This window comes from Chrysemys picta, chromosome 1 (assembly GCF_011386835.1).
Source record: "Chrysemys picta bellii isolate R12L10 chromosome 1, ASM1138683v2, whole genome shotgun sequence".
Taxonomy (NCBI): domain Eukaryota; kingdom Metazoa; phylum Chordata; order Testudines; family Emydidae; genus Chrysemys; species Chrysemys picta.
In genome coordinates, this window is record NC_088791.1 from 255555183 (window position 1) to 255571689 (window position 16507).

At 36.6% G+C, this 16507-nt stretch overlaps 1 protein-coding gene across 7 annotated transcripts in view; it reads right to left on the reverse strand.

Annotated features, from left to right (window-relative positions):
* PCCA (propionyl-CoA carboxylase subunit alpha) overlaps positions 1 to 16507 on the reverse strand; it is a 387774-nt gene that overhangs the window by 234133 nt on the left and 137134 nt on the right. For all 7 annotated transcript variants that reach the window (XM_065592346.1, XM_042843639.2, XM_024101904.3 and 4 more), the window contains exons 9-10: positions 12337 to 12415; positions 3441 to 3543 (exon numbers count right to left, since the gene is read on the reverse strand). In XM_065592346.1, coding sequence (XP_065448418.1) covers positions 3441 to 3543; positions 12337 to 12415 — 182 coding nt within the window. The remainder of the gene's footprint in view (positions 1 to 3440; positions 3544 to 12336; positions 12416 to 16507) is intronic.

The following is a 16507-nucleotide window of genomic DNA, read 5'->3' on the forward strand; positions in this document are numbered from 1 at the left end:
ATCCCATTGACTTTCAGAGTTTTCCTGAACTGAGGGTCTTAAAAATCAACTTAATTTCTGAATCCGTTTTAGACTTCTTAAATAGCCTACCATCCCCACTTCAGGTGCTAGTTTCACTGTGCATTTTACAGTACTTTTGATCCAACTCTGTATCTACTGAAATGGAAAGAAATTTTGCCACTGATTCAGTTGGGTGGTTCTGCTTACTTGTTTGATGGGGTGGAAGAGAAATAAGGAGAAGATTTATTATTTTTTAATTTTTATAAAAAATAATTTGACAGCCAACATTACCCCTGTTGAGGAACAGATTACTTTAAGGCCCCAAGCCTACAACCACACATGCATGTGCTTAATTTTAAGCATATGAGGAGTCTCTGATACTATTTAATATTGATCTTTTATATTTATAAAACATATTTGATAGCTGACACTTTAATGTTGGTATCTTTCCAGAGACCAAAGAGATGGTATTTGGTGCCACAAAGGAAGAATAGGAGTCTACAGTTTCAAAAGTGAATAGTAGTTTTGGGTGTCAAATTTGAGTTCTATCAAAAGGCCCAAATTTTCAGATGCTGGACGTTCAACACCTTATGAAAAATCAGGCCTTTTAAGGTATTTAAAGTGGAGCCCCAAAAAAGGCTGGGGACCCAAAAACCAATAGTCACTATTGAAAATTTGGGCCTTTTGATAGGACTCAGTCCCTGGTCACTTAAAAGCCAGAATATAGTTTTGGGCTTAACCTTCACCCTTAGTAGATTCAATATTTGCTCATTTTTCTGATACCATATCAAGTCTGTGTTTAGGGAAATTTTTAAGCAAAAAAACAAAAATCAGATCATACTAAGCATGTTGGGTAAAAGAGTGGACATATTTGGCAGTGTTAAAGGGGTTAATTTGTTTTTTCCTCTTACTTACCAGACCACACAATCAGCAGGGTTTTTTATATTAAATTATTGAACTGCTGTCAAAGTATCTCAAGGTCAAGAAAAAAATCACATGACAAATTATAAGGAATTTGTATTTTGGACTGGAAAAACAAATGAAACTTCCGTTAAGGAAACTGACACACACATTATAGATTTCTTGTCAGAAGAGATTCATTCAGGGTTGCATCCACAATTTTAAGTTCCATAGATAAGATGGGAAAGAATACATTCAAAATATTAAACAGGTAAAACTTTTTACCAAAATCTGTATGCCTGAATATAATCTTGTTTGGTATCAATAAATCTGGTTTTAATTTATATGATACCCATTGATGCACACTCTAAAGAAAGATGTCAAGTAAGTTGTTCACTCTAGTCTAATAGCACTTGCTTGGGCTTCAGAACTTTGATTTTTCAAAATTCTGACAGGCAAAAAAATAATTAAGAAGTAGGAGTTGGTTTGTAATTAGTTATAAATATATTTGAAAATCTTTATTCACATCACTTTACCTAGAGTCTTAAGAAAACAGTAAAAAAAACCTCAGAATCCCTTTCAGGTTTGTTAGAGTTGTATGCAAAACTCTAACTTGACTGTTTAAATAACATATCCTATGCCCAGTATTTTGCACTTTGAAATAATAAATCCACATAATTATTCAGCTTGAGGCACATTTTATGACTAAATCCAAACATAAGCATGATATAATACTCCCCCGCTCTCCCCAAGATCTGTGGGAAAGTTCTAGGGTTTATATGGATACGTTTTTGCTTCCGTATGAAATAGGATGCAATACAAACCAACATTGTCAGAACAACCACTGTACTTGTCTTTTATTGAAACAAATATTGAAGAATGCGTTAAAATGTAAAGAAATTCCCTCCAGAAAATCTAAAGATAATTTTTCTCCCCAAATTGTGTGCAATTGATAAGTCTAATAATGGTATAATTTTTTGCTTTGAATTCAATGTAAATATGACTCAGATATTGGTTACATAATATGAATCAAGCACAGTATATTATATACCCACTAATGGCAAAGATTCAAAAATTCTTTAATGTACATAATATTAAAATTTTAGCACAATTTTGAAGTATAATAATGATGATGTAGCTGAGATAGCACTTCTGCTCAAACTCTATTTTTAATCATTTATCTCTTATTTCAAAGAAGTATTTGGGGCTGCAAATTTCTTGTTCTTGGCAAAAAGTCCAAAGGAAATTGTCTTGGAAAATGTTGTAATATTTTGCTACATTATTCTTCTAATGCATGAGCATTAGAAGAGATTTGTTTCCATTAGTTAAGACATCTTTAAATGTATTTATTTTCAAAACAGAGGCTTGTTTTAAATTTTCAGATTTGGTGAATTCTTGTAAGAAGACTAGTGTCTCTGGCATGAACAAAATTTATCTTCAAGCCTGAAAAGAGCTGCTTGTAACACAAAGGGCATTTGGAGTAGTTCCATTTGCTTCAGTGGAGCTATGCCAAATTATACCAACTGCAGGTCTGGCCCAAGATCAAAATTAATCTTCTTTTGTATCTAAGCTATCCAAGTAAAAAGCAGCCGTATATTGTGAACTATGAGGCAACACCTACACACACCTTAAGTGGTTCAACTGACTTCACAGGAACTACAAATGTGTAGTTCAAATGATAAGCATCATCAGTCATCAGAACCCGTTGATGACCTTCATTTGATTTTCCTCTGTTATATCCAACATATCTGAAGGAATTAAGCAATCCCCTCTGGACAAATAAGAAAATGTTAAATGTGCTCTGGAGGAAGTTGGCTCTAGACCACCTTAGCTTGAAGAATGCTTCGACAGTGGGAAGTGGAGGTGAAAAACAAAGGAGAAAATTTGGGGGCAGGCAGATCTTTGAGGTTCAGACAAATGCATGGATACCATTTCTCCCATCTTCCTGGAAAACAGAGGGGAGTAGGAGCGAAAATGTTATTTTGTTATCTGAAGCATATTAGTAGATTAATCCATGCTAATGGAAAGAGGGGTAAAATATAGCTCCTAGCAAAGCTCGGCCCCATGAATTAGAACAAGTAGCACTGTATCAAATAGCCACACTCAGGGTTTCTACCAGATCAGGGGAGTTTTAAGTTGTGATGGATACTCTGTAGGAACCCTGCTGCAGGAAGCAGCTCAAGGGATATACTAGATCAGCACATCACATAGCCACCATGGTCACAAACGCCTTCCCCATTAGCCTGTACCACCTGCATTTTGGGTTGCGATGGACCCATCTGGACTCTCTAGCAGAAGGGATGATGCAGTGAAAGAAAAGAGGTTGTAAGACTTTCCACCTCCAGAATCTACTCTGAAAGAAGCTTGAGAGGACAGCTGAATCCAAGTCACTGTCTCTGAGTAACAGAATACAGTTTGATATCCACATTAATGTCTTTAAAGCTATAATAAATCTGACCATGCTTACCATTATAGTGCATGTTCGACCATCTCAAGGTTTGATCATTTCAATTTTTATTTCAAATGGAAAAAACACATACCTGGATTTCTATGTGGCGAGGGTTATCAATAAACTTTTCTATCAATAGTCGATCATCACCAAAACTTGAAGCAGCTTCTTGAGATGAAAATCTAAAGCCTTCCCTTAAAAAAAAAAAAAAAAAAAGCAAGGCTGACAATAAAGAAAATGAATCCTTTTACAGCCCGATTCAGTTTCCACTTAAGTTAGTGGGAGTTTTGGTATTCACTTAAATCAGACTACCATCCGTTAATCTATATATCACCAAAAAGACACGATTCACTAAGTGTACATTCAATTTTTTAAACAGAATGCAAACATAAGAGCTTTCTTGTATAGGTAGAAGGAAAGTAAAAATTCATTAATTTTCCCCTCAAAGAACAAAGGGAACTCTGAAGAGTTTAAACGTTTGAGCATTTTTAAGACAGTTGGACAACTTTGCACAAGTTACATATTTTCCATGAGAAAAAATTGTAAAATTCCAAAAACAATTATGTAATACAAAATTCACATCTTGGATGGGTCCATCATTAATTTTTAGGAGTTGCAGCGTCTGAATAACTCAACGATGGCAGAGCCAAAGGTTAGTTATACAAAAATTAAATTAAAGGACAAATCTTGGTTGCAGTACTATGTAAATTCAGCTGTTCCACACATTACTAAATGCACAATTTTTTTAAACACAATACTTAGCTATAGTCATAAGTTTTTTTCCTAATGTATGGTAGAACTCAGCCTTACATTGCATGCACCAACCCCCTTAGTATGATTTCCCCTCCTGCCTTTATTTACTTTCTCCTGCATAATTTAATTTTTCATTTGTTTGATTAGTGAGATACTGAACGTGTTGGTTTCACTTTTCCTGATAGAGCAGTTACTACTGCGGGACATGACCAGTGAAATACAAATTTAAGTACAATTTCCACTGGGTAAAGTTGACACATGTGAATAGGGCCCAAAGGCTACATGGTGGACTCTGCAACCCCTTCACACAGCAGACAAGAGGTTCTGTGCTGGCCCCAGAGACAAGCCAATTCACAGGAGAGGTGGGGGCGAACCACTGTATCTTCAGCTGCCAGAAGGCAGTCGTCCTAACACCACATGTAGGAGGTGCAGAGTGGTAGCAGTCACTGTTTTAGCCTATAAAATGGAACAGTAGCCATGAAAGGGCTGTGTTGCACTTGCCTATTAGTTGGAGGCAGCTGTGAATTTCTTCTCTCCCAAACTCAGTTCGGTGTCATAAACAAAGCCTCCCTGACAGTTTTTTGTAGGATGGATACATGTGGCCCTTTTTTGAGTATTATATTTAAAGGTACCTCTATCATCCTCTTAAACACGCACATTTAGATAATGGCTGTTTTATAATTTAAAGAGATTTGAATTTGTTTAGCATTCAGTTGTTCCCTTTGGCCAATTTTATTTTTTAACCTCAAAACATTAAATTTATTTATTCAAGAGGAAGATGGACTTCAGCGTATTCATGCTCTGTACAACAAAATTATACCACTTGTATACAAGTAGACACCACTCTAGCTTATCTGACTAAAAACGTTAAACTAAAATGGTGCAAAATAGAAAGACACACACACACACACACACACACACACACAGATACACCTCTACCCCGATATAACGTGACCCGATATAACACGAATTCGGATATAACGCACTAAAGCAGCGCTCCGGGGGGGCGGGGCTGCGCGCTCTGGTGGATCAAAGCAAGTTTGATATAACGCGGTTTCACCTATAACGCGGTAAGATTTTTTGGCTCCCGAGAACAGCGTTATATCGAGGTAGAGGTGTACATCTATATTTATCAAAACAGATTCTGAACAATTTTAAGTACACCGGACCCTCGGCTAGAACACGGGATTTGGGATCCATGTGCTGTACCGCGTTAACGCGGGGACTGCATTATAGCAGGGACCGCGTTAAAATGAATTGCAATTAAAGTAATTAAATTTGGGATCCATGGCTGCGACTGCATTATATGTGAATTCGCGCTATATAGACGCGCATTCTAGTGAAGGTCCAGTGTGTTGAATCAATGGATTTGCTTTTGTAAACATTATATCAGACAGCATTATGCGAAATTGATTGACTACTTTATTTTTCCTTCACTGAAGCATGTGCTAATTAAAAATCCAGACTGCAATGCCTGTTTAAAAAAAAAAAAAAATCAATATGCCTAATTACCTCATCTGTACATCTGTAAAACCTAAAAATACGTGATTGTCTTAATTAGGTATTTTGACCTTATTTACACACTTGTGTTTTCTAAACCTATCTTTGTGTCCATAAATAGAATGAAGAATATTAATAAAAGAATGAATTTCATTCATTTTAAAGGGGCATAGAAGACCTAGTCAGATTACACAGACTAGGCAGAGAGACAATGTCTGGACGTAAGCCCTACAAAGATATTACGTATTTTAAGCTTCACGCTTCTCTTTGAATCAGTACTGAACCAGTGGCCTCGGGACCCAAAGCATTAGGAGATACTGTCTCAGATCTTTGCCATGGCTGGGGAGCACACAGTCACCTCGGGAGAGGGTGGTGAAAAGGTGGCCTTTGCACTCCTCCAATTCTGGTTGAGCTGTGTGCCAGACTGGTTCTCCAGGGATGCTGTAGGGCTTCTTTAATGTCTTTTTTTCACCTAGACTACACTTCTTGGCAAGAAATATGCATTCAATAAAAACAGAACCCACAAGTTTTCTTGCTGTTGGCTGAATTGCAATGGAATGATCTGGAAGCACTGCATGCCCACAAAGCTCAGCCTCGCTACAATTACAGAAACCACCTTCTTTGGGCAGGTTTCAGAGCAGCAGCCGTGTTAGTCTGTATCCGCAAAAAGAACAGGAGTACTTGTGGCACCTTAGAGACTAACAAATTTATTAGAGCATAAGCTTTCGTGGACTACAGACCACTTCTTCGGGCTGTATGCATATGCATCCGAAGAAGTGGGCTGTAGCCCACGAAAGCTTATGCTCTAATAAATTTGTTAGTCTCTAAGGTGCCACAAGTACTCCTGTTCTTCTTTGGGCAGAAATAGATAGGGTAAGTAGGAGACTTGGGATATAATGTCACATTACAGTATCCGATACTGGGACCAGCCAAATACCAATTAATGGGGGGGGGGGAGGAATAAAATTCCAGTGCTGGCATTGCTTAGACCAGGGGTAGGCAACCTGTGGCATGCGAGCCGATTTTCAGTGGCACTCATACTGCCCGGGTCCTGGCCACCAGTCCGGGGGGCTTTGCATTTTAATTTAATTTTAAACATTTTAAAAACCTTTTTTATTTTACATACAACAATAGTTTAGCTATATATTATAGACTTAGAAAGAGACCTTCTAAAAACGTTAAAATGTATTACTGGCATGCGAAACCTTAAATTAGAGTGAATAAATGAAGACTCAGCACACCACTTCTGAAAGGTTGCTGACCCCTGGCATAGACACTTTCTGTCTAGTTCTGTGTTCTTGTGAAACCTAGCTCTAAAAACAGCTGTTTGAGAATCACCAATACAATCAATTTAAAGCTGTGACTGTTAAGTGCAATGCTTAATGTTAATCAAAATATAAATACCTTACAAATAATTAGTTTTAAAGTAAACATAAAAAGTAAACAAACAAACAAAAACAATGCTTTAGCTTGATTCCAAATGTCTTTTAAATGATTTGAGAAAACTCTTGTATATAGACACAACATTTTTACTATATAAATGGCTGGCTTCTTGTTTATAAAAAGACACAGTCAAAGTCCTAGAATCACAAATTAAATACCTGGGGATTTGATTCCTCCCCCTCCCCACCAGTAAAATGGAATTTCACAAATTTAGTGAGCTTTCTCTATTTACTTTTAATATTATATCAAATAACTCATATCCAATCTATTTACAACATCCTTGATTACAGCATGAAAAAAATCTCTTTGGAGAATCAGTGTTGTGTTAATTTTCTTAACTGAATGCAATCTGATTTTTTTTAAGGAGAATTACAAAATTAGAGGATGTAGTGAATGCAGCATGGGAAGTCACCAATAACTTTGTTTGCCATAGTCCCCTTTTCTATCAAACTACCTAGCAACAACAATCACAGACAGCTTTATGACTTCACCTACCCAAGAAAGGAGACAAAAGATCGGTCTATCAAGGCAGGTATACAAGCACCAACCTATTCTCTTCTTTTCCAGTGAAACTTCCAGAGCAGAGTAATAGATAAGTTCAGAGACAAAACTCCAAGTGATGCTCTTTGAGGGGAGGTGGGAGAAGAGAGACCTATAACAAATAGAATTACTGACAAATAATTTTCTCTTATGTTATATGTCCCTCTTCTCCCATACTGCTGAACAGCAGCAATTGAAAACAGCCAATGTTGTGAACAGTAAACCAAGAAAGGTGGATTTACCTTCCAAAGGCACTTGAAGCACCTAACAGATATCAGCCGCAAAGACAGATTCAACTGGTAATGAGGAGTTGAGGAGATGACTAAGAGGGCATCTCAATTTTCGGAAGCAGATGCTTTTGCCCTGAAAGCCCACAAGGTTGCCATGCCTCTTAGAGAATAGCATTTAACAATACTGAATATAGCTTCTGACATAGTTGTAGGCTAATGGGATACAATCTTTAATTCGCCTAGACACTGTGGTCTTAGTGGCCTTCTTGTTACAACCTTCAAAACAGATAAACTGTAAACTTTTCCAAAACTGAGTAAGAGTTATGTAAGATTTCAGACATTCAAGAAGAGAGCAACATTGCCTTTACTATAATAAGATTGGGACACAACTTAGGTAAACAATAGGCTCACCATCATTTCAGGAAGGTACTTGGGGCAGTTGTTAAACTGAGAATAAGAAAAAAAAATCGCTGAGCATAATTTCCCATTCTAAAGGCTGTCATAACTATAGCTGAAAATAATTTGAAAAAGCAGTTTCTATCTAACCAATGTATTCATAGTTTCATGGATCTGTCATCCAAAGGTGTGAATAGGGTTCTGTCATCTCCTGGAAAACTAAGGATAAATCCCACTGCAGAAATGTTACCTGGTACAAAGACAGAGAAATTGTGGTCCCATAAAAGGTAGAGCTCACACAAAGAGCTAAGATGGCTAACACATGACCAGAAAGAGCATTGACTGAGACTTTTCTTGAAACCAGCTTGAGTCAGGGGGAAAGGGAGACACAACATGCTGGAGGGAACGGACTGCATGTCCAACCACTTTCAGGACACCAATTCCAATCCAAGCAAGGGTGAGAAAGGACGGCTGCATCCTGCTGAGAGATGCATGCAATTTGTAACCACCTTGGAGAAGCCTTCAGCTACATACCTCCACAGCTCAATCTCTATGCTGTCAGTGCAAGGTTTTCTGGGTTGGAGAATAGTGGTCTATGCATGTAGGCCAAAGCCCTCTGCTTGCCACATTTTGCAAGGTTCCTAGTGCTGATGGAGAGATACACGGGACTGGAGAACAAAAGCTCCAGAAGGTTGATGCTGAGAAATCATTCTTGGGGATGAAGGGAGACCAGAGACCTTGGAGTTTCAGGGTTGGCTCCCTACCTGCAAAAAATTCATGTATACCACTACAAAGGTTGCCAAGAGATAAGTACTCCCTAGCAGTCACACAAAGTGGGAAATTGAATGAGAGATGTATTTTGTCTATGGAAGTCAGTAATGCTGACAGAGACCTTGAGGTGACAGCAGACAGCAAAGTAGAGGAATCACAATAGAAGTCTACAATGTATCATGAGTTTGCAACAAGAAATAAGTCCAATGTAATTTTGGACTGTTTATGCAGAGAAGTTCATCACAATGCAAAGAGGCAATAGTCACTCCATACAGCTCTGCTACAATTGATCATTCTAGACACCTCCATTACCACAAGGATATTCATAGTTTGGAGGGAGTTTAGAAGAGAGCAATTAAAATGGTGAGAGAGCTGACGGAATAACATATGAAGATAAAAAAATCAGTATAGGAGAGATTAATAGGAGACTTGATAACTTTCCAAAAGCAAGGAGAGATAAATACCAAAGAGAGAAAAGAATTATTAAGGGTGGTAGATTGAGGTATAACTAGGGATGAATAATAGGATGAAATTAAGAATGAAAAGTTTTCTGCCTAAATTTTCCTAAGAGTGAGATCTGTAGGACTGAATAATAAAAGTCCAAGGGATATGCTGAAAGTCTCATCACGTAAGACCTTCAAAAAGTACAAAGGATGAAGCACTAGTAATTATGCAACAAGGGAATAATCTTTCAATAGCAAGGAGTGAAGTAATTCAAACAGAAAAGACCTATGTTCAATTTCCATTATTCTGGGAATCGTAATCCGTGGTCTTTAATCTTAATTCTTTGAACAAAATATTGTGCATCCCCTGTTTTGAAAAGTAGATTGCAAACTGTGCATCAAGTACTCTATATCCTGAAAATCCAGTAAGTGTTTTTTAAGCAAAGTTACTTAAAATGAATTTAGAATTTATGGAAGGTATCATGTTCACCGCACTCAGAACTACATCCACAGGGCAAAAGCAATATAAATTTGCATACACTGGCCCACCAACATATTATAATACTGTTCTAGGGGTACTGCCTCTATAGTTGAGAAGGTAGTTCAGTCTTCATGTTCATTCAGTCTTTGGCCTCTCTGCTGAGATTGCCAACATTAGAAATTAGCATCTTTTTAAAAGTGAAACGGGATTGAGACCACAAATTCATCCCACAGGATACCAATCAGCAACTAATCAGATGGCATCTGTTTGTCACTACCAACCTGGGCTGTACTCAGAATAAGAAGCTCAAGGTGAGAACAGCAAAATGCTATCACTTTTCCCTGGAACCACCCATTTCAAAAATCAATGTCAATAGGCTTCATGTGATTAGAACCAGAAAACAAGAGAGTAATGCTACACAAAACGGAAAAATACTTTACTATATTAGACAATATAATCAGTGTGTAGAAGAATCTTTCACAACCCTTCATCATCACACATATGTCATTAATGTTGACTATTAAAAATTAGAGGGAAGTGTTGTTCTATTAATATTTCTACTTCTCCAAATCATACTGTTCCTATTCTAAATATTTTCCCCTCACTCTTAATCTCAGTTTACATTTCTGTAACAGACAGCAAAATATTTAGCCAACTTTAGTTAAAATTTAGGCTTCACTGCTGCCTAGTTGCGAATTGTAAAATGAGAATTTCCTCTTGATTAGATGGGTAGTGCAAATACAGTTTATCTGTAAATGACTCTTTTTTCTTAGTGACTCTGTATGTTCTTTCTCCTACCATTTTTTACACTTTTTGTGGGGTAAGGAAACTTTGCAAAGAAAGGATAAATGTAACACTAGCTAAATGACCATCCGGGAGACAGATTCCTGGGTACACAGTAACAAACACTGAATGGTATTCCAGTGGGTTTACCATAAACAAGGCAAGTATCACTAGCTGTTGTCCCTAAAGCAGTGTTATTAAGATAAACAAAAATCACATGCCTAATTGGATTCTGTTGACATCACTCATCTGCATCAGAGAGCTTTCTGACCACCCCAATTCTTAGCTGTACTGCTTTAAAACCATTCAGCAAGCATGGTTTAGTACTGCATTTTCATTTTTTTAAAAAAGTTACTCATTTTGTGAAATTTCTTTTGATGATATCTGAAGTGAATACCTTTTGATTTAGTACAAAAGAAGTACTTGTTGACTGTACAAGATCAAGGGAGTAATTCTGATTTCTAAAGCAACAGGAGCAAAGCATCCTTCTAAGTATGAAGCGTGTTATCCTAGATCCTCATTCTAAGATGCTATCCTTAATTTCCTATTTAGATTAGAACATAAAGAAGCTATAGGAAGTGAAGAACATAAATAAGATTGTATTATTTATATGTAAAAATTGTTTAATTATTGGCTATTCGTTTTGTTTATTTTCTTCTAGCTTTTAGAACCGATACGTCATTCAATTTTTTAACACATGGCACAGCAGTTCATTAAAGATGAACTTATCAAGTAAAATTAAACTGAGTTAATTACAGCTGTTATGTCCTAGTGTGGACAGCATTCAATTTAGAAATAAATCATGAAAAAAGTGTACCTCAAGTTAGATCATTTTTCTCACTGAGAAAGTCTTCTGACAATTCCTAGTGCACTGAAAACGTCCCAAAATGCATCATTCTCTGACATCACTAATACGATAAGTTGCAACCGGTCTCCTGATTATTAGGTCACAGAAAAATGCATTCTGAAATATCTTCAGTGAACTGAAAAGTGCTAGAAAGGGCTCCGTATTTTGTGGGAAGACCTATTATAAAAAAATGAAAACTTTTTTTTGGTGTTCAGTATACTTCCTCACACACACACACAAGTTTACTGGAGATTGATTAATTACATGATTTTGAGCTAAAATATTAGTTACAACCCAGATCCTGAAAACACTCACAAATGTGTTTCCGTACATTAGTAGTCCGTCCCACTGAATTTAAGAGGACTAATTACGTGAATAAATGTTTGCAAGACCAGGGCATAACTGTTTACCTTACTTAATACACTGATAATTCATATAACAATAAATTCAGAGACATACAATATAAATATTATTTACATCACAGATTTATAAAATAAATAAAGCCACAGTAGAAAGGTGGTTTGAAGATAATTTTTGTTCTTATTCCAGTAAGTTGTAAACTGTAATGCTTGCACAGGCAGGTTTGTACTGAAAAAATATATAAATATAAAATAAAAATATAAAAAATAAAGAAACCACCAGCGTATCGTGCACACTTTCTACAAAAGGGATAAAAGCAGAAACTATCCAATTTCTCCATTTCACATTTGGTATCTGTTTAATTGTCAGTTCACAGCAGTTTAATGGAACTTTGGTAACTGCAGTATTTATCAAGGCTAGTTTTTTGGACAGCATCTCACCTGGTCTCTTCATCATCCCAAGCGATTCTCATGCCTTTCCCACCACCACCTGCTGAGGCCTTGATCATGACAGGGTAGCCTAACAGTGGGGAACAATTAGACAGAAGTTCAAACTTTGATCAGTTGCTCATATGAACATGACAACTGACCACATGTCCAATAATGCAGCAGACAATAACTGCTTTATTAAAAACTGTTTGTTTGGCGAGAGAAGAGAGGTTTTTTTTTCCTTTTTAAGACTACATTGTCAATACAGTACATTCGTGATGCCATGAGAAAGAGGTTTTCTCTATTTCATTTATTCCTCCAAAAATACTGAGTGGACTGAGTCCCTGAGTGGCCAAGTGGTTTAAGAGAAAAGGTATGTTTTTCACTTCTGAGTTAACTTTACTCTTCAAACTAATTTTGTTACCTTTCTTCTGTTGAAATAAGTATTTTCACTGATGAAGATAAAACATACATACTTTACCAGCAGAAATAGACAGGAGGTGTTTCTATGCTATTGGTCAAAATGGCCAGCAGCAACAATTTATGTATTCAAAGGCCTTGGCCAATAGTGCAGTACATTTCTTTGTCATCACAAAAGAGTCACGAGTGAATAAAAAATACTAACAATTATATACCAATAGAAGGTAACAGAAGTATTTTCCCCAAACTGATGTGATACAAACACTAAATTAAGGGACAAAATCTGACACCCCTGCTCAGACGGAGTAGTATTTTACTCCCAGAGTAAAGTTAACTTATTATGAATTTTTCAATTTGGCTGTAAAAGTTTTCTGAATGTTAAAAAGAAAGCGAGAGACAGAGAGAGAGAAATTAGTACATGTAACATAACTATTTTGATTACAAATTACTTTCCAAAGGTCATTTCTTATTTGCATTGATTCATCAGGCTCTCTCTTACACTAATCTGTGAGACATTTCGTAGTTGAGGATCAGATTGGAATAGCTTCTCAGATAGTTTGATATTTTCAGCGATAGGGGAAAAATTCACAACCATTTGTGTGTCACAGGGCTGCAAGTATAGTTTATGAGGATGCTAATTAGAGCAAACTCTACCCCAGCTGACTTGTCTTGGCACTAAAATCATGATCTGTCCTCGCAAAATGAAGATTTGTTTCTACTCATGACTAATTTGGGAAGCTCACTATTTAAGAGATTTGGGGAGGATAGTGAATATTTGGATACAAGCCAAAATAGGGGTGCCTGAATCAACCACTTTTAACAAATTTCACTGTCGTTTTTACTGTTTACTTATTTAGTTCTACGAATTGTGAATAGTTTTACCTCTCACTTTTCAAACAGTTCACATCTATTTAATTTCAAAGGGAAGGCCGGTAAGAATAATTGGACTTGAAAAAACGTTCACATAAAGAGAGATTGGGAAGACTTGAGTTTTCTACCTTTGAAAGGAGGTGAATAAAAGTAGAGATGATAAAACCATAGAAATTAATGAATGGTCTAGAGAAGGCAGACTGGAAGCTTCTGAACTTTCCTGCCTCATAATACAAAATAAATAGACATTCAGTTAAACTGAGATGGCAAATTCAAAACTGATAAAAGAAAATACTTTCCCAAAGTGCAATTTAACTGTGGAACTCCTTGCCACAGAACATCAGTGGACAAATTTAGCAAGATTCAAAATGGGATTAGACATTTTATGGCTGAAAAGAATATCCACCAGAGTTATCATCGTTAAGGCTAAAAAAGGATATTGGGAGGGATATAAAACCTCATTATAAAACCTTATACTTCAGGCCTTTAGCTAATATCTAACTATTAGAGATTAAATGAGCCCTATTGTGGGGAGCAGATTACCCTACATCTCCCTACTGTGGATTTCTTACTCCAGTCTCTGAAACATCTGGTGCTGACCACTGTCAGAGACAGCTTATTGGACGAGATGGAGCCTGGGTCTGATCCAGTATGGCAATTGTGATGTTCCAATCTAACATTAAAAATAAAAATTAATGTTATGTGCCCCATAGTAATACCACTTGAAGCTTGAAAAAGTTCATCTTCTTACCAAGAAGGCTAATCATTTCAGCCTGGTATAACACATCATATTATTCAATTGAATGACTCATTGATTTTACTTATACATAGGAGCTACAGTCATTATACAAATAATTATAATTTTGCTGACATTCAGTTCTGGAGAAAAATGAGGTATACTGTTTACATATTATAAAACATGTAGATCACATTGTTCAACCAAGATGGCTAAACTGGGTTACTTAACAAAAAATGTACAGGAGGGTTGTTATTGGTATGACCCATTGAGTTTTACAGCACTTTACTGCTGCTTTTTGGTAGTTTTATGTGTATTGATTTCATATTAGCTGTACATATACATAAGGTGGCAAATCAAGACTATACATAGTCCCAGTATGTGTAAAAAAAACAGCACACATTTTATAAAGGAAGAGTTTCAATATACACATACAACTCTCCATAGTAAGGGAGAAAATTTCTGCAGTCTGCTCTTTTTATGCCTTCCGAGAGAGCATTTTTATTAGATAGTTATCATACTTCGGCTTTATCTGCATTTGGAAAAATGACAAATGCAGAAATGGTTTCTCCCTATCCTCTCTCAGCTGGCATTGAAAACAATTTAAGTCATAGACCAAACAGAACACTTTTGACAAACCCAGATAATAGAGCCATGTTTGACTTCTGTGTTAGAACATGATTCAAACAGGTCTCCCATTGAAATATTTTCTCACAGTTTGGCCAGATAGAGAACTGCCTATTCCCTACTGTTACAACAGGGTTCAAAAACAGTATTTGAGAAATATACTGAAATAAGGAAGGGGGGAAAATGAAAAAAATAATGGAGAGAAAAGGGTATCCAACCTTTTTCAAATTTCAAGAAGGTCTGTACATGAATTTTGATCAGAGGTTGAGTCCTATTTTATGTGAATGCATCAACCATTCCCTAGACATATGACCCTTGAAATTTAAATTAGAAATGCTTCAGGTGAAAAGACAACAAAACGTTAAAAATAATATAGAATAAAATAGGGCCAAAATTTTCAAAATTGTGCGTTTAAGATTAGTTTCCTAAATACATAAGCAAAAAACAAAAAAATAGCCTTCCACTTTAACAGAATTTGTGGGTGTTTAGAATTTCTGAAAAACCAGAAAACTTTCATTTGTGTGTCTAAATGTGGCCTTAAGAATGATCATCTGTGACACTGGCCTTGGGTCAAGGATAGAGCTGATGTCCCAGGGGGTCCTTTTGTTATTTGGCAATCCTGAGAGGCCTGCCAGTCCTGCTATATAGGAGATGAGGGTGCCTTGGCTGGGTTTAGGAGGTTTTGTGTATCTGTTGGGGGAAAGATGCTGAGGGCATTAATTATCATTGTCCTAGTCAATTTTGTATTGATGGCCTGCACCTCTCAGACATTGGCTACAGTCTCAATAACTGAATATATGCACATGGATTAAAGATTGGCTGGATTTTTTATTGTTACTAAACTCAAAACTAATAGCATTTATGGCAGTATGTTCTAGCAGCAAGGATTAGATTCATCTTCCCAGGTAGGGGTAAATTATTTGAGCAGGGTGGGGTCTTCTACTCTTTCCCACAGATTAAGCACCAATTTACCTTCTTGTGCCTACGTTTGGATTCACAAGTTTACCCAACTCTTGGTGCAAACTTTGGTGCTTTTCCTGCTGCATTAGAATTCATGGGATTGTACACCTGTCTGGGTTTTGGAAATATACAAGCTTTTTTGCCTGATTTAAACAGAGTCTGGTAGACTTTTGATGCTGTATAAAATACGTAATATTGTCATCATTAAGTTGGTCTGTTCAGTCTTTGCACAGTTAAGTTTATTCAGTATTTGAGTATCAAAAGGGGTCAGCAAGGGCGTGTGATGGTTCCCTATTGCTGTTACTTCCCAGTTTTCATCATTGCCAGCACATCTTACCGTCAGGTATTATTTTATTAAATTATTTTTATAAAGTAGTAGCCTTTGTACCATAAACTGTGCCTGTCCAGCAATACGAGAGTCTCTTTTCAGTATCTATTTTAAGCAACATTAAACATCAGTCAGCTATAAGTGAACTGAAACATGACAATAGCATGTTTTCCAGCTACTTTGTTTTTGTACAGGCTTTGTTTTATATTGGCTTTGGTTCCTGGTTGTTCTGCTCACTCACA